At 34.9% G+C, this 21,686-nt stretch overlaps 1 protein-coding gene across 6 annotated transcripts in view; it reads left to right on the plus strand.

The window, feature by feature from the left end:
* PHC3 (polyhomeotic homolog 3) overlaps positions 1-15,879 on the plus strand; it is a 76,810-nt gene extending 60,931 nt beyond the window's left edge. For 3 of the 6 annotated variants that reach the window (XM_012779257.3, XM_012779261.3, XM_012779259.3), the window contains 4 exons: positions 4,773-4,887; positions 8,071-8,203; positions 8,295-8,526; positions 13,707-15,879. In XM_012779257.3, coding sequence (XP_012634711.1) covers positions 4,773-4,887; positions 8,071-8,203; positions 8,295-8,526; positions 13,707-13,861 — 635 coding nt within the window. In that variant the 3' untranslated portion in view covers positions 13,862-15,879. Of the gene's footprint in view, positions 1-4,772; positions 4,888-8,070; positions 8,204-8,294; positions 8,527-8,702; positions 8,832-13,706 lie in introns of those variants that run through there. The other 3 variants (XM_012779263.3, XM_076003932.1, XR_001157671.3) reach the window with 2 other exon arrangements.
* Positions 15,880-21,686: the final 5,807 nt, after the last annotated feature.

The raw sequence follows: 21,686 nt of genomic DNA on the forward strand, positions 1-21,686 counted from the left end.
GCACAGATTTTCACTTGGACGTATTTGCTTTTATTTTCATACAGTGCATTATTTGTCTAAAATAACAGAAAAGCTAACCAGACTCTCAGTGACCAAATAACTAAAATAGCAAGATTGGTGTTGGTTTGTACAATGTCAGTTTTACTTTTGAAGGAGTATGGGAGGAAAAAGTTCCATTATACATGAGAGAAAGCAATTCAGAATTTTAGCATCAAAACAACCAAGTCTCTTTATTTTTTTATGTAGACTTAAGTAACAAATAACTATTTTACTGAGTTTGCTTAAAAATTTAGAGCTTCTGGGTTGTTTGGTTTTAGACTTTTCACATTCTAATGCTTGATATCATGTGGATATTAAAATTATATTAGGGATGTACTGTTCAATCAAGAGGCAATTTGTTGCCTCTATTTCAGTAAGTGTATAAATGAAAGTTGTAGGCTAAAAAGTGTTTATAATGTGTCCCCTTGTGTACACACTTAGAAGGAACATGGAAATCTGCTTAGGGAACTTCACAACATATTTTATGGTACTCAAATTGTAATATAATGGACATACAACATATGCTAGATTGTTCTAGAATCTGAATATATGTAAAACATAACTCCCCTGCCCTCCAGGAGCTTTTAAATCTAGTTTAGAAATAGGGAATCTCCATAATAGATATCTAAGAAAAAACAAATGGTAAAATTTCAATGAATTATTTAGACAGAATTTAGAACATTAAAACTCGCTGAGAGGCCGGGCATGGTGGCTCACGCCTATAATCCTAGCTCTCTGGGAGGCCGAGGCGGGCAAATTGCTCAAGGTCAGGAGTTCAAAAAAACCAGCCTGAGCAAGAGCAAGACCCCATCTCTACTATAAATAGAAAGAAATTAATTGACCAACTAAAAATATATAGAAAAAATTAGCCAGGCATGGTGGTGCATGCCTGTAGTCCCAGCTACTTGGGAGGCTGAGGCAGTAGGATCTCTTGAGCCCAGGAGTTTGTGGTTGCTGTGAGCCAGGCTGACGCCATGGCACTCACTCTAGCCTGGACAACAAAGTGAGACTCTGTCTCAAAAAAAAAAAAAAAAAAAAAAAAAAAACCAAACTCTCCGAGATTATTCTCAGTTTGATGAGTTTATGTAGAGATAAGGTTTGACCTGGGTCTCGGATAATACTGCATAGATTTAAGATAACAAACAGAAAGAATATTTCAGGTTAGAACACTATGAGTAAATACACAAAGGATGTGTAAGTACTAGGTAACTTTAGGAGGCTACAATAGAGGTTTGGATTAGAGGAGGAGTGGCAGGTTAAGACTAGAGTCCCATGGGTATTAAACAGGATTTAAGAGTTACCTTGTCAAGGGGATGGTTACAAGATTTTTAGGCAGGTGATATGAACAAAAGAGTGTTTTAGGAAACTTTGCTGGCCATCTGTAGGATGTATGTAGAGGTTTGGCATGTAATTGACACCTGCAGTCACTGTGGGAAGGGAAGGAAAGGACTGATGGGAGACAAGGCAAAGAGTAGTTCAACAGGGCAAGATTCCACATAAGGAAAGGAAGACTTAAAGATAATATATTTCATAGGGGAGAAATACTTACATACAATGTGCTAAAATTTTAAATATTTATAATTTAATTTTCCAAGGTAATTTTATAATTTCAGTGTACTTCAGTGTTTATGGGACATTTTTATAGGGTAAAATGGTGAGGTCACTTATTTAGTGGCTTTGGTTTTAGTAGTATATATATAATTTCAGTATAAAAACTTTATGGTGAGGATTATTTTCTTTTTAAAGGATAAACTATGGCTGTCTTTGGACTAGTTCTATAATCAGTATCTCTAACCATTACACTGTCATGTATCAAAGATATCTTACTGTCTTCCCTGGTAAAGCATCACCTGTCTTTGCTGCTGATCCTCATGCAATTTTAAGTCTTTGGGGAAATAAAACTATTGTAACTCCTCCACACACAAAAATATTAGGGGTCTGTATTGGATATAGGTTGAGACCCAGAATAACATTTGATTAAATAACATAGGAGTTTAATTTTTTTGACATAATCCAAAGGTCAGCAGTCCAGCGCTTACATGGTAGCTCCTTGGTGTTGGGTACCCAAGCTCCAGTGTCTGCTGTCCCTAGAATGTTGCTTTCATTTCAAGATGGCTGATCTTCATAATCATATGTTAACCAATGAAAGTGAGAGAGGGCACCATCTGAAAGTTGAGAGCATTTGTATTCATATCCCAGTGGTCATAAATCAGCCACACCTAGGGCAGAAACTAGTTTTTATTCTGGATGGCCATGTTTCTAGGGTTTTGTTACCATGGAAGAAAAGCAGAGAATGGGTGCTGGAGAATTACCAGCTGTCTCTGTCATAGAATCTCATTTTTATTAGCTAAATCAGCAATTTTTTTAACTCTTTGGCTCTGCATTTTTCATTCAAAAATGTATAGAGTTACTTTGGTTATTAGATTTGTTGAAAATCTAACTGAATATTAGAATAGGTATTTTTGAATGTTAATGTCCCTCACTTCTTTTTTTTAAAATTTATATTCATTTTAATTTTTTTTTGGAGACATTGTTTCATCCTGTTGCCCTGGCAAGAGTGCCGGGGGGGAGGGTCTTCATAGATCACTGCAACCTCACACTCCTGGACTCAAAGCAATCCTCCTGCCTCAGCCTCCCAAGTAGCTGGGACTACAGGTTGGTGACACCATACCTGGCTAATTTTTTTATTTTAGTAGAGACAGTGTCTCACTCTTGCTTAGGCTGCTCTTGAACTTCTGAGTTCAAGCGATCCTCCTGCCTTGGCCTCCCAGAGTTTTGTGATTATAGGCATGAGTTGCCACACCCAACCAACGTCCCTCACTTCTTTTTGAGAAGTAAAACTCACGTTCTGTTTTTGTTAGTTTTTTAACTATAAACTGTCTCCATTTGGTATTTCCCCTCTCTCACCAGCAAAAACATTTTCCTTCTTCATAAGGTATTCTAACCTATTACCAAGTGTTGTACATTGCTATGTTAATTAATAAAAAAACCTTTGAAACAAAGCTTTCAGCATAGCCTTTCCTGGAACTTGAGGAATGGACTCTTTAGGGCTGGAGCTGTGGCAGTAGTGATTGAGTGAGAGGTGCTGTCTCCTGTACAGGCTTTTCAAAGTCACATCAGGTTATAAGCATGACACTAAAAACAGTACTCTTGGGAGTACTGCTATAATACCAGGTCTCAGGAATGTGTTGGTGGGTGTTCTGATTGGGTCACAGATTTGTGAAAGCCATACCCAGGTCATTGGACGGGGCAATTTTTAGTTTACTTGTTTTGAGACTATTTCTTCCTCATTACTACTGATTTGGTGACTTTTGCTTATGAGGGTAGTCCTGAGAATTTCCTTGAAGTGGTCACTTGTTAATTCATGATTTCATTAGTCAAGATAATGTATTTGGATGTCCTACCAATGTCCAATATTACTTTGCAGTATGTTTTTTAGTAGTTCTTGCTACCTTCACTTGATTTAGCACTTTGCCATCTGCTTCTCCAGTTTAACTGGGATAATGTTTGTGCCTGAGCTTACTGAGTACATGCCATCCATGTCTGTATTTCTGAGTCCTTGTCTTCATTTTCTTTTTTTGGCCCAAGAAACTAGAGGTGCTTGTCTTCCTCTTAACAAGTCTTTGTTAAATGATAACAAAGAGCACATATGGAGCCCACAGCTATAAGCTTTAGTTAGTAAAGTGCCTTTGCGGCATATTTTATATGACTGGGCAAAGGAATTTTGATGATGCAAGAAAATGGCAAAATGTGGTAGATTTAAGCATTTAACAAGTTTACTGAAGTATTTCTTGAGCACTTTTCACATGTCTTAGTACTCTTTTAGTTCTTATGTGGAAAATAGGATATGGAACTGTCATTTTTTATGCCTGCTACCTATTGGACACTCATTTAACTGTCACTTCAATTTTTTAGGAAAGGTATTATAAACCCCATTTTATAGCTGAGAAAACTGTGGGTCCTGAAGATTAAGTTGCTACTCATAGGTGACTGCTCCTTAGTACTTGAGGATTTAGGTTGGAAGTTTCTTTGGGTCCTATGCTGTTGCCTAAAGAAAGTTAGGGATATAGGGCTGGAAGGACATCCTAACTTAATAGGGAATACCCTGAAAAAAAGTATCAGTGGTATGGAAATATAAAAATTATATTTTATAATTTTTAAGACTAATCTAAATTTTTATTTTAATATGATATAAATAAATGGAACTGTTTTATAATTAGATATATACATGTTTATGTATTCTGTCATAACTGCAGATATTTCAGAATTAATTATTTACATGCTTCTCTAAAATTATGTTCATGAAAATTTCACCTTAATTTTCTCCAGTTAGAATTAAGGGTTCCCTGCTTTATATCTCCACAGAGCAATGTATCAAAATTCATATTCCACATTCTGCTTTTTGAAAGTGTTCCTTCTGGAGGGTAGGAGGACTGTGTTATTCATCCTTATTTCTCTTCAGTATTTATAAAGTTGTTTGCGTATTTTAGGTAGATTCTAAGTAAAATGAACCTTTACAAATGTTATGGTTATATAGAGAGAAAGAAAACTCATATAATTTTGATGCAGCAGAAGCAAGAGGGAATTAGTGGAAATGGTTGTTTTTGAAGAGTTTGTCCTATCACAGTGGCTATGTATTAAAAAGCTAGCTGTGTCCAACTAAAGGATAGGCTAAAAGAAAATTTGCCACAATTAAATTTTTGGAATTTTTTGTTTGTTTCCTTCTTTTTTAGAGACATTAGAAGAAATGGACAGTGAGTTGCTCAAGTGTGAATTCTGTGGGAAAATGGGATATGCTAATGAATTTTTGCGGTCAAAACGATTCTGCACTATGTCATGTGCCAAAAGGTATTTCTGTGCTCTTGAATTTCCTAAAGGGATAAACCAGCAATCACTACAGCAAAACCAGAAAACCCTTGGATATTTTACCATCACACCTAGATATTATGATATAGATGAATAATATAAATAGGCATTATCTGGAGCTACTTTGGTGTAGTTATAATATAAAAACTAATACTTCATAACACTTAAAATCAGTTTCACAGTATAATCTAATATTAAGGTAGCAATCCCCTAGTGGTAAGAATATGCTTAGGAGCATCTCTTCAGTGAAATGACGAGGATATTATAGAATACTAATCCTTAAAGGATTGAAACCAATATTTGTTTTATCAATATTGAAATACCTGGATTTACTTTGTTCAGTTTTAAAGTGTTTTCATTGGTTTGAACTGTATCCTATTTATTTAGATTTCTAAATGGGACAGCTATAGCATAAGTTCTCCACATTGTTAACATTACCAGACAACAAAATACCTGTCTCTTCTGAATTAGTATTGTTAATAGTAATTATAATAATAATAATTATTATTATTATTTGAGACAGAGTCTGGCTCTGTTGCCCGGGCTAGGGTGCCGTGGTGTCGGCCTAGCTCTCATAGCAACCACAAACTCCTAGGCTCAAGAGATCCTCCTGCCTCAGCCTCCTGAGTAGCTGGGACTACAGGCATGCGCCAGCATGCCCAGCTAATTTTTTTCTCTATATATTTTTAGTTATCCAGCTAATTTCTTTTATTTTTAGTAGAGACGGGGTCTTGCTCTTGCTCAGGCTGGTCTCAAACTCCTGACCTTGAGCGATCCTCCTGCCTTGGCCTCCCAGAGTGCTAGGATTATAGGTGTGAGCCACCACGCCTGGCCTGTTAATAGTAATTATTATAGGTAATAGTATTAATAGCAAAAGAAATGTTTAGTCTTTATTAATCTTGTAATTGCCAAGTTTACTCTACATTTTAAAAAACTCACTCTGATTCTGATAGTAAATCCTAATAGTATAGATATTTATCACTGAAGTTGAAGTGTATGCACAAATTGATTATTTTGAAATTTGTTTCTCTGTTCAAAAAAATGATTATTCTCTCAAAGAATTTAAAATCTTGATTGTATACACATCCAGGGAATTTCTTGCTTGAACATTTTATTTTGTATGGATGCTTCCAAAATATACTTATGTTAAGTAATAGAAGTGTTTTCCTCCAAAGGTGAATTCATTGTTTCAGTTGTCAATCTGTTGTTCGGATATGTTTGATGTAATAATGTACCTATAATCAAATTACAAAACTCATATGTTAACTTGAATTTTCTAGTTTGCATATACTACAAGAAAGAACAGTGGCTGTCTGATTCTAAGTCATTAAAAACTGAAAACTTGAGAAAAGGACTGCCTTTCAGAGTATTTGAAATTCCTTGACTATTTAGAAATATTTCAGGACATTTAATGTTACCATCCACTCTTCTCCCGTAGATGAGTTGTCGCATTACTATTCCTTTAGGTGAGCCTTTCTAGCAGGTTAGGGGTGCTAACATAGAAAATGTGGATGAGAGAGCAAGGAGGGAAGGATGAATTAAGGGAGGGAAGAACTGCTGGTATTTATGTATCTGCTTAGCTATCTTCAATAGCTAAATATTTAGGGTCTAGATATCAAGTATAAAGCTAGTTTCTTCTCTGTTCTTGTCTCAATGGGTAAAGAAGTTTTGTCAGTTGATATAAATGGAAAAAAGAAATGTATACTGCTGAGCCCACAAATAAGCACATAATAAACACAGCAAGAGCTTGTTGAATTGTTTTAAGGTTATAGAGTAAAATGAAGTGGCCATCAGGACACTTATACTGTTATAGGGAAAATAGCCTATTCATTCTCATAGAACTCCTTATTGCCATCTCTTGATATTTTCATAAAATGTAGGTGAGGAAAAGTTATTTTGATGTCTGCATGTTGGTCCGAAAATAGATATCAATAGTAGTATTAATTGGGATTTATCCTTATACTTCTCTTAGAGCAAAAGAGGTTTTAAAATAAGTTACAGAGGCAGTTTCATATGTGTAAATAAAGAGGAACTGCATATATTTTGCTTAACTTTTCCATAGCTTTTCAGAAATTTGTTTCTTAAATAATTTCTTTTCACTTTTCTTTCTAGGGAGGGGTTAGCATACTTACACTTGCCCAGGCCAGGTCCTTCTTGCTGCTTATTTTTCGTATGGCCCTTGAGCTAAGGATGGTTTTAAAATTTTTAAGTCGTTGGAAAAAAATCAGAACAATATTTTGTGACATGAAAATAATGTGGAAATTTATATTTCAGTGTTGCTGAAAGTTTTACTGGGACATAGCCTTGCTTATTCAATATTTTCTATGGCTTTCACACTACAATGGCAGAGTTGGGTAGTTGTGATAGAGACTTGTATGGCCCACAAAACCTAAAATATTTACTCTATGGTCCTAATAGAAAATTATGCCCATTCTTGTTCTAGTGCTTTGGAACCCATTAAACGGCATAGGACTCTTTTACGCTGTCACTATGCCTTATAAATGTCTATGTTCAAAAATATTAGCCAATCTATTTCGCTAAAAGAAAAAGTAATCTTTCAGCCAATTTAAAATAATTATATACTTCTGAGTTTCCTGAATATGGGAGCAATGAATTCCTTGTTTAACTTTTAATATCTCTTTAAAATCTCTACTTCACATTTTTACTCTTTGAATTTAATAATATTTGGAAACTCTTTTACAAGCTGCTTGAGATCCTCCCCCTACTATATTCACCTCTTTTTATTAATCTTTCTTTGGAAGTTATTAATTGGAAAAATATAAGTTTGAATAAACATCTAAATAGTTACTGCATAGCTTCTTTTTCTCCTGAAACCCTGAATAATTTTTGCTGTGATGGAAATTGGTTATCCTCTGTAGTTTGCAGAAAGTTTCCCATTGTCATTCTATAATCAGGAGAAAATACCAATATCTTGTTACAGATGTCTAGTATTATAGTAAGAGATATATTATATACACAGAGGCCATTTTTTGACCTTTAGCATAAGTAAATACATTGAACAATATAGTTTATGAGGTATTACAATCATTATTGACATATTTGGTACTTACCAGTTCAGAGTTATACTTTAAAGTCATAGTTAAATACTAAATGGAGTGTCCCATGTATCATTTAATTTTTTTTTTTTTTACTTGAATTTCTTAGGTACAATGTTAGCTGTTCTAAAAAATTTGCACTTAGTCGTTGGAATCGTAAGCCTGATAATCAAAGTCTTGGTCATCGTGGCCGCCGTCCAAGTGGCCCTGATGGGGCAGCAAGAGAACATATCCTTAGGCAGGTCTGTAGAAACCTTGCTTCACTGTACAATACCCTTTTCAGAAATGCAAGGAAAGTGCAATGCTGTATTTTACTTGTACTACATTTTCCAGCTTCCAATTACTTATCCATCTGCAGAAGAAGACTTGGCTTCTCATGAAGATTCTGTGCCATCTGCTATGACAACTCGTCTGCGCAGGCAGAGTGAACGGGAAAGAGAACGTGAGCTTCGGGATGTGAGAATTCGGAAAATGCCAGAGAACAATGACTTGCTACCAGTTGCACAAACAGAGCCATCTATATGGACAGTCGATGATGTTTGGGCCTTTATCCATTCTTTGCCTGGTATGTAATTTATCACTTTGGTCTTAATATTTTTCTTGTGCCTTCACACAGAAGAATGATGTTAGATCCATCCACACCTTTTGCACAAAAGGGCTAGAGAAGTACTGTGTGTATGTACGAGTTAAATGGCATTTGCTATTGAAATGTGATCTGTTTCCTCTTGCTTATTCCCTCAGCACAACTGGGTATTTTCTCATACCCCCCCAAGTCGATAAAAACTGACTAGTCCTGCTTCTGCCGTGACACCTCAGCTGGTGAAGATATTAAAGGTGCTCTCTTCTCTTCAGTCTGATTTCTCTCGAGAGGTCAGTAGAGAGATTGAGTCAGACACTTCTTCCCTTCTGCTCTTCTATTTTTCTATTCTATTCTTATTTCCTAATTTAACCTTTTTAAAAAATTGAAATAAGAGAGGCTATATTTTTTCTTTACATTTTTGAAAGCTAATCAAGACCTTTTAGAATATAGTTAACTTTTTCTTTTTTTAAAAAAAATCAAGCTAGTTCTTTTAATGGAAGCTGCACTCTTAGATTCTTTTCAATAAGTAAACATGAAGAGCCCTTCTGAAATTTTATTTTTCAAGTAGACAGCTGAAATTTAGTTGTGGTATTCATTCTAATATTGAGGGTAACTTTCTTATTTATGTTTTCTTGTTCTAACTCTCATTTGGATACTCTTTCCATCAACTTAAGTCTCTATCTTTTTTCTTTAATACAACAATAATCTTTTGTATCTACTTTCTCAAAAGGGCTAGCTACTAAAGACAGCTACACCTTTGCTCATGATGAGACCCACACTGGTTATATATGTTAAGACATATATTTAAATTTTTTTAAATTAGCAAATCTTATCGTTCACTTTGACCTTTTGAATACGGAAAATGGGGAGTTTTAAAAAAATATTTTTGTTCCCTTTGGTATTATTGTGAATTATACCATTTCTCTTGATACAAGCTTTCCAGAAGAATATATCCCATTTGAGCTTGTCTACCAGACTTATTAAAATTAAGGTAATTAATTATTGTTGGTAATTAATCTTTCTGTGAAGGAAACTAAAGTTTCAGATGCAAACTTGTAGTTAGTATGCTGTGCAAGAAAATATATTCAGAAATAAGAGTTTAAAAAAATCTGTCACCCATTTTTACCTCATATACAGAACTCAATGAAATTTTATTAAATTATTTTATCAGTATCTTGTTTTAGAAGTGCTAAATAATTTTAAAAGAAAACAAAAATACAGTCACTTTTGAAGAAAGGTGGAATTGTTTAAAGTGGGAATACTTTCTTTGTGGGAAGATTTTAACCATGCACCTAAGAAAACTTAGGTCTGAGTTAATTGGTGACCAGGTGGGTTTTTAGAATCTGCTTTAAACTTGATGTATTAGAGGATGGTGAATCTTCATTGGCTGTAGTTTAAATATTTATGAAACATTTTAGTTTTTAGACCAGTGTACCTATTTTGAGAATTAACATTGGAGTCTATATTGATCACCTGGGACTGGACTCTGATTCTGTCATCTTCGGAAGTAGTTTCAATCTTTCACGTGGGGCATGTGGTTTGCCTGTGAGCCTGATTTCTCATTTAGGGGAAGTATTTCTTTTCCTTTGGGGAGAAGAGTTGGTTTATATCCTGAGGAAAGTAGTTGCCCAAATAATTAACAAATGATGGTGCTGATTCTTCCATCACTTTGTATGGTTCTTTTAGGGCTCATTTTCCCCAGCATCCATTTGCCACGTGGCTACTCTTGGCTGCTTTATTAGAACAAAGGCTAATTCCTTTGTCTCATTCTTGCTTCATTTAAAAAATGCAGCTTATTATCACTTATAACTTGAGATGTTTGTTTTATTGAATTCATCTAGACAATTTTGTTGTCAGTTGGTTAGAGAACATTACATTTCACAAAAAAGAGACTACTGTTGTATAATTTAGAATTATATGGTACTGTTTTAGAATCTGCTTAATATAACTTTTTCTTTACTGATGAAATGGGAGTGTTTCTAAACTGCTTTGACAGGCCAAAATAAGCTTATTTGTATGTTTAGTTATATTACCTTTTTTAAAGTTTTCTCTGAACAGTGCCTATAGCTTAAGGTAAATCTCATATCAGAAAATGCCTTATATTCATTTCTTTCTGCTCCTCTGGACTTTATAAATTTCCTTTTGTGCTTCTTTCAGCTCATTTAGGGCCATTTGTTTTCCCTGAGTAATCTCCCAGGTTTTTCTCATAGAATGAACAAACTTGTAAAGTTTATAATCTTGTAAAATTTGTTTCTTTCCAGTTAGGTGTCCTTCCCTCTTTAATCAGGGCACCTATATTGACTCCTCCAATTTTCCCTTCTCTTTGTGTATCATCCTAATGGGACTATGTTAGAGCTTGTATGCAAAGTATGCTCAAATCTCAGAGCTGTTACAAGAATGAAAAATTACTGTCTTCTAATTTTTTGCGCATTAAAAAGTTCTCTACAGGAACAATTCTTATTTTCAGTCAACTACAGGTTGTCTTATTTAACTCTTCCTTGATAAGGTGAACTCTCTTTTACAAAGATCATTTTATCCTATATTTATTGACCTGTGAATCCACAGATTTCTCTGTAGGTATATGAAGTGGGAATTATTTTTTTAAAATATAACTATTTACTGGTTTTTGTAATACCAGTATTGGGACTTGTTTATTCTGTAGTCTTGGGTAGCAAGTGCTATCTTTTCACAAACTTCACTGAGGTCAGTTTTTGTGCAGGGTGTTTGGAGTTTAGCTGGAAAAGTGACTTTGGACACTTGTGAAGTTCAGTTGGGACTTATGTACAGAGGTCCAGGTGACCATACTGAGAGCTACACTGCACTTGCTTTTGTTGAGGTGAAGCTAGTTGAGTTGACTAGTACTTCAGTTAGTGTGTATGTTTTATACACGTCCCTGGGCTCTAGCCATTTTACAGAAGTAGCTGTTAATGTCAGAAACTTACAGAACGGTAGCCGAGTATACCTTGAGCACTTAAAAATTTTTTTTAAATATGTTTTTCTCTAATGAGTTTCTGGAAGCATACTTTTGCTTTTATTTTTTTGGAAGTCATTTTCTCATTTCAATACTAATGTTAACTGCACATTTTTTGTGGTTGGCCTAAAAAAGTTATGATCTAAAATTCTGATGATAATGCATCCTTTTCTTTTTCTCATTAAGCTTCTTCCATTCTAGGAATTACATTCCTATTTGATCATGCTGTTTCCCAAAACACTTTTTTTGTTTTTTATTATTTTGCTAATACACTTACTGTCCACCTACAAGAAGGCATTTGAAGAGGAATTTTACAATACAGAGGAATAAGAACATAATATGTATTTTCCTCATGGAGAACTCCTTATTTCTGTTCCCAAATGTAGCTCTTATGGTCCTCATTACTTCTCATTGCTCCTGTTTTCTGAATCTAAGCCCTACCCTCTCTTTCTCTCTTTTCTTTTCCTTCTTGTGTTCTTATAAGTAAGACTGAAGAGAGAAGAACATTAGTTCTTTCATAAAAAGAAGGATGAAGTCACAACTAGATGCAAGATTAGTCAGTTTTGTCTACCCAGTTTTGTTGAGAGCTACCTCTGGGAAAAGAAAAGGGGCTTTTCTGTGGTGAGTAATCCCATTTCAACTGTGTAGTTTCTTTTATATGGTAAATGGGCAAAAGCATAAAAATTTTGTAGAGAGTATTGAAATGTCAGTTTTTAGAAGTCTGAGAAATTATTAAAATGGAAATTGAAAAGCTGGCTACTGTATAGGAAACAGTAAAGATACAACTAACAGAGGACATGGGAAAAGAAATAAAACCAAGAAAAAAGATGGCCACATAACTGAACCAAGGAAAAAAATGTTTGTATTACTCTTACAGGTAGCTCTTTTGTGGCAGATTATTTTTTTTGTATACTATTTATTCACTCATTCAGTCCTTCACTTATTCATAAATATATATATTCACCACCTATAGTGCTTTGTGCTTAGTGCTGGGGTTATAAGGGACACATCATTATCTTATATAAACAGGAGGGGGCTATATTTGTAATAGAAAGGATAATCATTCTAGCAGTATTGTGATATCAAAAGTATTAATATAATATAACCATTTTCATTATCTTTTTATGTTTTCCCTTTGAATGCTGATCTGAGTAAAAAAGACTCAAGCTATTAGTTTTTATTCTTAAATTTATTTTTATAATGTTAGTGTCTCATAAGGAAGCCTCCATTTTTACATTCTCTCCTCTCTTGGCTCCTTAATTCATTACCTTCCCAGTTGGTTTCTTTACCTTTAATGGGGAAGTTTATTGAGTAACCTGGACATGCAAAATTTGGTAGGCAGTTAAAACATTTGGGGTTCAGGTAGATACAAGCACTGTTACTTGCTAAAGCACCTGGTTCGGACTGAGAATTTAAATATTGGTTATTTGGCAGGAGATTATTCAGCAAGCTCATAATTCCAATGAGAATTTTTATTACTAAAAGTGGAGATGAGTCCAGTGATACTAAGATCTGAAGTTGAAATTACAAGTCGAGCAACACAATATATTTATTTCAGTAGTATTGCAATAGATCGATGCTATAATTTTGAGGGATTTTTTTCTGTCCTGCATGAACAATAAAAATATTTTAGATGTGCTTGGCAATTGAAGTTCAGAAATTAGAATAAGGTACAAATGACATTGAAAGTGGTACTCTGATGCTTGAGGAAATATTTCTAGATTGTTATTTAAATGGCAGAATATTATATGTTATTCTTCTCTACCTATATGTGAAAGATATATTATACAAAGATGAGTTTATGAGATACAATAACTAGTTAACTCAAACCTGTTATATGTGTGGAATGCTTTGGGATGGCATTATAGTCTTTTTCAAGCAAGAAATATATCTAGACTGAGAGGTTTGTGCATTTTTACCTGACTCTTACTAATTATTTCTGTAGTATTGTTTTTAGAGAAAGAATTCCAAGCATATTGTTTTAAATGGAATTTGAATTAATTCTTATTTTCAGAATGCCAACAAGAACTGTCTTCTTCAAGAGTAAGTCCAAGACTACCATAAATAAATTTCATTTGTTTCTCAGCCTGTATTTCAGATTCTCAGATCCAGTGAGAGCTTGACTGTGACTGTTAGGAGTAATGTCTGATTGTTGATATTTAATTCTAATTTCCTTTCTCTGATCAAATTCCAGGCTGCCAGGATATCGCAGATGAGTTCAGAGCACAAGAGATTGATGGACAGGCCCTCCTCTTGTTAAAAGAAGACCATCTCATGAGTGCAATGAATATCAAGTTAGGCCCCGCCCTAAAGATCTGTGCACGCATCAACTCTCTGAAGGAATCGTAACAAAAACATGAAGCTGTGATGTAACAGCAATTTTACTCCTCTCAAGCTGACTTGTAAGGTAAAGGCCTAAGTTGGCCTAGAATATTACACTTATTATGGTGGATAGCCAAGCACATTGGGATCTCTGCATCAAATGCTGACATTTCTTCTACAGATATAATAATTCATCATACATTTCATAATTAACCAACGTCAATGAAATTAATTTTCCAGGTTACATGCAACATTGAAAGACTTGCTATAGAGGGCCATGATATTTTTCAAAGAAATGTGTTATACTAGATAATTTTTTTAAGGGTGATGTTTATCATTAATATAAAGAATCCTTTTAAATGTAATTTAATGATTTACATTTCTTCTCTTTGATTTGGTGTTCTTATACATTTTTCTACCCTACTAGTTTTTTAAAGGTTGTTATAAGAGATATGTTATGGAATAATTTAGGAGTCCAGTGACAGAATTGTATGCAATGAAATCAAGTGTGCATTTAAAAAAAAACATATCTTACAGACAAATGCTTTGTCCATAAAAAAGAGATTGTGTTTTACCACAAACAATACTGATCTGGAAGTCAGAAGAGTTGGTTTCTGTTCCCAACTTGACCAAGAGTTTGGGTTAACTGAGAAAGTTAATTTTCCTCTTAGTTTTTGTACATTTAGAGCAGTGGTTCTCAATGGAGGTCAGTTCTGCTCCCCAGGGCACATCTGGCAATGTCTATAAACATTTTGGGTGTCCCAGCTCGGGGTTCAGTTCAGGGGAGGGTTGTTACTGGTGTCCAGTAGATGGAGGCCAGAGATGTTGCTAAATATCCTACAGTACACAGGATAGCCCTCCACAACAAAGAATTTTCTGATCCAAAATGTCAGTAGTGCCAAGGTTGAGAAACCTTAATGTAGAAGAAGTGATAAATGCTGTTCTTTTTCACCCAAAGGGATATAGTTAAAAGGTGAGGCATAATAAGGAATAAATAGACAATTGAAGTACTATTCAGAGAGCATTAATATTCTGAATTTTTTCCAGTTTTACATATACTAGAAAAAGGGGAAAAACCCCATAAAATTGGCCCATCAAATAAGGACTAACACTTATTTGCCTAACAAATAAATTGACTCTCAGAACATACTGATTCATATTAATTATCTTTCATATGTCTGTGCTCCTCTGCACTGATGAAGGCGTAATATGATTATACCTATGAACCAGTGCACAACCTTTTTTGGTACAGAAATAGTTTGTAGCGGTATGTGGTTGCTCTTTGGATTTGTTTTCTAATGTTGAACATGCTGGGTCTAGCTAGAATGCACATTCTGTTTTCCTTTAATAAACCCTTGCATGCTTCCTCAAAGTACTTACCAAGTGATTTCTCTTAGATGGTCAGATCTAATTTTTTATGTACATGTTTTAGAGAAAAAAATTTTATTAGAGCAAAACCTTTCACTGAACAGTGTTTCATAGAATTATGACACTAAAATAAAATTGTGGGAGCCCTGAGAGCATTATAGTCCTGGACATCAAAAATTTTATTTGAAAAGATTATGAAGGTTTTGTTTTAATCTTTTCTTATATCTTTACCATATTATTGAGATATTTTAATAATTAAAGGAACATACATGGATATTTGGCAGAAGTTCATTTAAGTGGGGAAAAAAGAGTCCATGAGTTTCAGTCATTTTCACTGCTCTTTTCAAAAAGATTATGTTGAGCTAGTAGAAGACTAAAGATGTCCCTGAAGACATCACAGATATTATATTTATCTTTTGGCTTTGTGTACATTAGAGAATGTTGATTATTTTTATACAAAAATACAGCGGGTAATTTTTTTAATCTTTAGATGCCTCTTGTTTGAATGTATGCTTTGTGGGATTCTTTGTGTAGTAATGTTTCAAAAAAAGATGTTTACTGATAGTTATGTGTAGGATTAGAGTATGTAATATAAGGCTCATGTTCCAGACCTACAATAGCTTGTAGTCTATGTTACATATCACATTTTTAATTATTGGATTAAAGTTCCAAGGAAAGCTAGGTATTCTATAATCAGTTTTCATTTATTAGCAGTTAATCATTGTGACAGAGCTTATGCAAGTCATATGCTTGACTTTCCCCCTCATCTTGAAATTTCAGAATACAAATAATAGCTAAGCATTAATAAGAGGTGGCCCACTGGGTATGAGAGAGGGAGGCACAAAGGAAAATCTCCCCTGGTATTAAAACTACTCATACATTATCCATAATGAATACAAAATTGATTATTTGGGGATAGATTCTAACAGTAATAATTACTTCCCACAACTATATTATCTATGGCCTTTAACATATTAATTTTGAACTACGTTCTAGGTTCTTCTTTTATTTACTCCCTTCTCCTAATGTCAGTCATTTTATATTTATTGAAAGCCCCTGTGCCTAGGACTGTCTTAATAGTCAGGAGAGGCTTACAAAAGGGGTTTCTATTGGAGAATACTGTATAACCTTAAATTTTACAATCTTAAAACTAGTCCAAGTCTTTTGTTGTTCCCACTTGAAACATACCCAGAAAATGCACTTACTTTTTTTTAAGTGAGAAGTTTTATTTAGAAATGGTTCATTTGCTATTCATTGGTAGTTCTCCTACTTTTGTAGCTATTTCTTTCTAGATGATTCAATCATCTTAATTTCAAAGCTTAAATTATATATAATGGCTATATAGATAACACTGGGTATCCACCTCTTTCCTGAGCTTTAGGCATAGTTTCAGTATGATATAGGTGGGGAGAGTATGATTATTTTCATTTCCTTTCATATTCATAATTGTTTTGAGATTTTGAAGAGAGGTAATGACAAACAGAAATGGAACATGGGAGTTTCTACCTATTTTTGCTACCTACGTTTGTATTTTCTGACTTCTTTAAACTGTTGCACTCTTTTCCCATTGGGGGAAAAAACCCGTTATGTTTGAAATTTTATTTGCTTTAAGCCTTATGTTCCTAGGAAGTTAAATAACTGAGAGCTGGTTTGTAAAAATTATTTTTTATGTGACATTAATATTCATCAAGCCTTGTGTAGGCATGTGTAAGACACAGCTATGCATCTTTGAATAATCAGTGTATTATGAGACAGACTGTTGTCCTCAAACCTGTCACCTTTTGTCACCAATAGTTGTGGCATATAACTATTTTCCTGATGGTACTTTTAATTTACTGTGGAATCCTCTAAACCTGTGGTCCCCAAGCCCCAGGCCATGGACTGGAACTGGTCTGTGGCCTATTAAAAATTAGGCTGCACAGCAGGACATGAATGGCGGGCAAGCAAGCAAGCAAAGCTTCATCTGTATTTACAGCCGCTCCCCATCGCTCACATCACTGCCTTAGCTCTGCCTCCTTTCAGATCAGCAGTGGCATTAGATTCTCATAGGAGCATGAACCTTACTGTAAACTGCACATGTGTGGTATCTAGGTTGTGCGCTCCTTTTGAGAATCTAATGCTTGATGGTCTGAGGCGGAGCTGAGGCAGTGATGCTAGTGCTGGGAATGGCTGCAAATACAGATTATCATTAGCAGAGAAGTTTGACTGCACGATAAATGTAATGCACTTGAATCATCCCCAAACCATCCCTACCCCCACCCCTGTCTATGGAAAAATTGTCTTCCATGAAACTGGTCCTTGGTGCCAAAAAGGTTGGGGACCACTGCAAACAGAACTTTTTCTTTTTAGTCCCAGTTTAAGAGCTGTCACCCAGGAGTACAGAAGGTGGAATGGGAGGAAAGAAATGTTCATGAAGAAGCTTGAGAATGGGAAAGAGGCAGACAAGGAGACTCTGCCATTCTTGTTAGTTTAGAACCCCATTTCAAAACTGAACAAATTTCTGCACTTCTGAGGTGAATATTCATGCTTTGCCTGGTTTAAAATAGAAACAATTTTATTATTAGGCATTCCACTGTTTATTTTTGTTTTCTGGTGTGTTGAAACACTTAAAACTGTGTGAAACAAGTATTATGACCATGCTTTGATAACTTTTGACATGGCTAATTTTCATATATTAAGCATAAAATTATAATCAGCTATCTATTCAGAAATATAAGCCTTAGCTTGAAATCTGTTGTAGTGCCTCTCACTACTGGCTTGTTCAATTAAATGTTTTAAAGTCCATTATTTACATTTTCAGGGTTTTGGTTACCGCCATGGCACAAGTATGGAATGGGGGCCATATAGGCATATAGTCTTAGACTATATGCTTATATTTTATGTGTATAAGCAATTTTTGAAAGAATAAACCATTATATTAATAGATTGGTCTGAATGATGCTGACCTTACAGCCATATCCAGTGGATGAAATCCCTGACTGGACACATGGTTAAAATGTTTTAAAGATATATTTTCAACCAGAACAGCCTGGTTATATTTTGTGATTTAAAGACTCTCACCCTTGGTGAATTGCAGAAACACATACAGCCTACTGGCATTGAGCATTAGCTAATGGCATGAAAGGGCCTCACTCAGCTATCTTCCCTAAGGCCTCTGACAGCCCCAGGAAAACTGCATGAAAACTTTCTTCTTAGAGAGGCCTTTTCCTGAAAATCCTTAGAAGGATTTTGTGTGAAGGCTAATTTTAGGGAAGGAGGCAGCTGGGGCAGGAGTGTCAAATACCTAACAGTCATGTTTCAGTAAAACCTTTGGGTAGTGGAAACTGGCCCATGTATGCAAAATGTTTGCTCAGTCTGTTTCTGGTGCACCACATATGTATCTAGGGCCCTGAGGAAGGTTTTCTGGGGAGGGTAGAGGAGTGGAAACAAATAGGAAAACAGAAGGAAGGTAGAGGGTAGAGAAGGAAACAAATAGGAAAAGCATTCCAGACCCAAGAGGATAGCACAATTAACTAGGCAAAGGTGTTTAGCATGGATATGGCCTTTACCAATATTTCAAAATAATAAATTATAATTGTTGGATCCCAGTTATAGCAATAAACAGATTATAGTTTATATATGTCAAGACTTACCTGTAGTCAAACTCATCCTTTCACTCTCTTTATCAAGTGACCCTGTCCTTAGGAGCATGGCTATTAATAGTTCCAGTGATACACAAGCTTCTGGTTTTTGACTTCTGAAAAAGGTGACAACTATTATGGTTGGAGAAAATTTGTCAAAAATTCAAAGGTTGTTAAAATTGAGTTGTCAGAATTACAGAGAAGAGTTTCCATTTTCAGATACCACAGTTAAATCAACTTTGTAAATCTTTATAAAGAAAGGCATTTTAAGATCATACTTTATTTGTTAGGTTGTATCTTAGTCTGAGAATTGGGTGACTAAGAGTTATAGGTTTCTCTTTTCTAGTCTGGATTTCAGTAGACACAAACCTACCTCTGTTTCTTTGGTGCATGGCAGTGTGGATCATGAAATGAACTGTTTACTCACATTCATCAAAATTGGTATTTTATAAATCTATTTAGAGAATTTGATTTCAACTCAAAGATTGTGATTCAATATAGATAAGAACAAATACAGTGTTAGGAAAAGTATATATGCAATCTTACTAAAATTTAATTTCAACTTGTTAAGCTATACATCTTTAAAAAAATTGGGAAGATATTTGTTAGAAGTTCATAAAGTGCATCACTATATAGTTTCCTTCATAGTAATATAAACCATTTCTCCAAAAAATGTTTAAAATTAGATTACCTTCTTTGGAAAATATGTTTCCTAAATTTTTAAGAATTTTCAAAGCTTTGCATATTATTTTTTAGAACTTATTTAATATATTTTAAAATTATGCTATGAGAGAAGGGTTTTTTGAAAGTTGTAAATCACTAATACAAATATAATTATTACCATCATATTCTGGAGAAAAACATTTGGCTTTTTCTGAATTTTCACTGTGGTAAACATAACATTAAAAGGGAGTCCATGCCCTCCTTTTTAGATCTGGAGCCCAGCTTCTTTAATGCAAACTCTTTTATTCTACTTAAACACACACACACACACACCCCCCTCACAAGTGTCATGTTTAAGGAAACTTTCAGGAAATGCTTTCCACAAATGTTTTATTTTTTTTCCCATTTTATATAACTTGTGAACATTTCATTGTACTTAAAGATGACAATTTTAATCTGAAATGTTAGAGGAGGTACAAAAGTTCCAGCTAAAAGCTTTAGACCCTAAAAAAAACGATTTTTTTCTACTGCCTTTTGAAGCTATTGCACTCAGTGATAAGTGATATTGGTGCTGTTCAGTATGAATCCATAGAAAGAAAACAAAATGTGTTGTTTAAAACAAATACAGTAATGAATGAATTTTAATTTAGAAAAAAATCAACAACATTTTAAAATACCTATTATGCTAACATGGCATAATTTTAATTAAATATAAGAGTAAAGTACTAAGTCCTTTTAGACCACCCATTTAACTTTACTTCAGTAATCATCTTAAGGATTGATGATTGCCATTATTTAATGGCCTAAAATGTATACTTTATGGAATGTAATCAGTGTTAAGTCCATGTTTTGTGGAGCTTTAACTGACAGTGATGAAAGATAGTGTTTATGAGAGTGGTGGGGCTTCTAGTCATCAGTGAAAAAAATCAACCTATTTTAGAAAGAATTTTTTAGTCTTGTCTCAAGTATACCCTAAGTGTCCAGTGTTTAAAATGTTTGTTCAGAATGCTAGTCTGTTTTTTTAAGAGACAGGGTCTTGCTCAGCCATCCAGGCTGGAGTGCAGAGGTGCAATCATAACTCAATACAGCCTCGAACTCCTGGGCTCAGGTGACCCTCCTGCCTCAGCCTCCCAAGTAGCTGGGACTACAGGTGCACACTACCACGCTCGGCTAATTTTTAAATTTTTTGTAGAGATGGGGTCTTGCTGTGTTACCCAGACTGATCTCAGTCTCCTGGCCTCAAATAGTCCTCCAACTTTGACCTCCCAAAGTACTGGGATTACAGGTGTGAGCCACCATGCCTGGCCAGATGTTTGTCTTAAAAAGTATTCTTTTTCTTTGTTTTGGATAGTATTAAATAATGAGTAAATAATCTATTAATACTTTAATAGTAAATAATAGGTGAATAAACTCATTGAATTAACATTGTGAATGAAGACAAAAACACACCAGTGTGGACACTGGGGTTTTCAGTTGGTTAATTAGCTGTGTGTGACACGTTGGGCAATTAGTTTTTAACCTCTTGCAAATATACAATATGGTGTCTGTACTACTCAAAATGTTGATTTTTAGTTTAAATCATCTTTAAGGTACCTCTCAGCTCTAAAACTATGACTCTAGGCCATGTAATGGGGTTTTTTTTAAAGTTGCTCCTACTTAACTTTTCTTTCCCTTTTTTTTTTTTTTTTTTTTGAGACAGAGTCTTGCTTGTTGACCAGGCTAGAGTGAGTGCCATGGCATCAGCCTAGCTCACAGCAACGTCAAACTCCTGGGCTCAAGCAATCCTCCTGCCTCAGCCTCCCGAGTAGCTGGGACTACAGGCATGCGCCACCATGCCCGGCTAATTTTCTATATATATTAGTTGGCCAATTAATTTCTTTCTATTTATAGTAGAGACGGGGTCTTGCTCTTGCTCAGGCTGGTTTCGAACTCCTGACCTCGAGCAATCCGCCCGCCTCAGCCTCCCAGAGTGCTAGGATTACAGGCGTGAGCCACCGCGCCCGGCTTCTTTCCCTTTTTAATGGTTCATTTTATACTTAAGAATTTTTGCTAAAACATGATTATTTATTATGCATCCATTTCCTGGGTCACCTTCATTGTTCTCCTAAAGATTAAGGTAGAACATTCACACACACAAGCAAATGAAGCCATTTCCCCAAGTGCTGCTTATTGGTTAAGCACTGAACATATGAATACATACA

This window comes from Microcebus murinus, chromosome 1 (genome assembly GCF_040939455.1).
Source record: "Microcebus murinus isolate Inina chromosome 1, M.murinus_Inina_mat1.0, whole genome shotgun sequence".
In the NCBI taxonomy this organism is placed as follows: Eukaryota; Metazoa; Chordata; class Mammalia; order Primates; family Cheirogaleidae; genus Microcebus; species Microcebus murinus.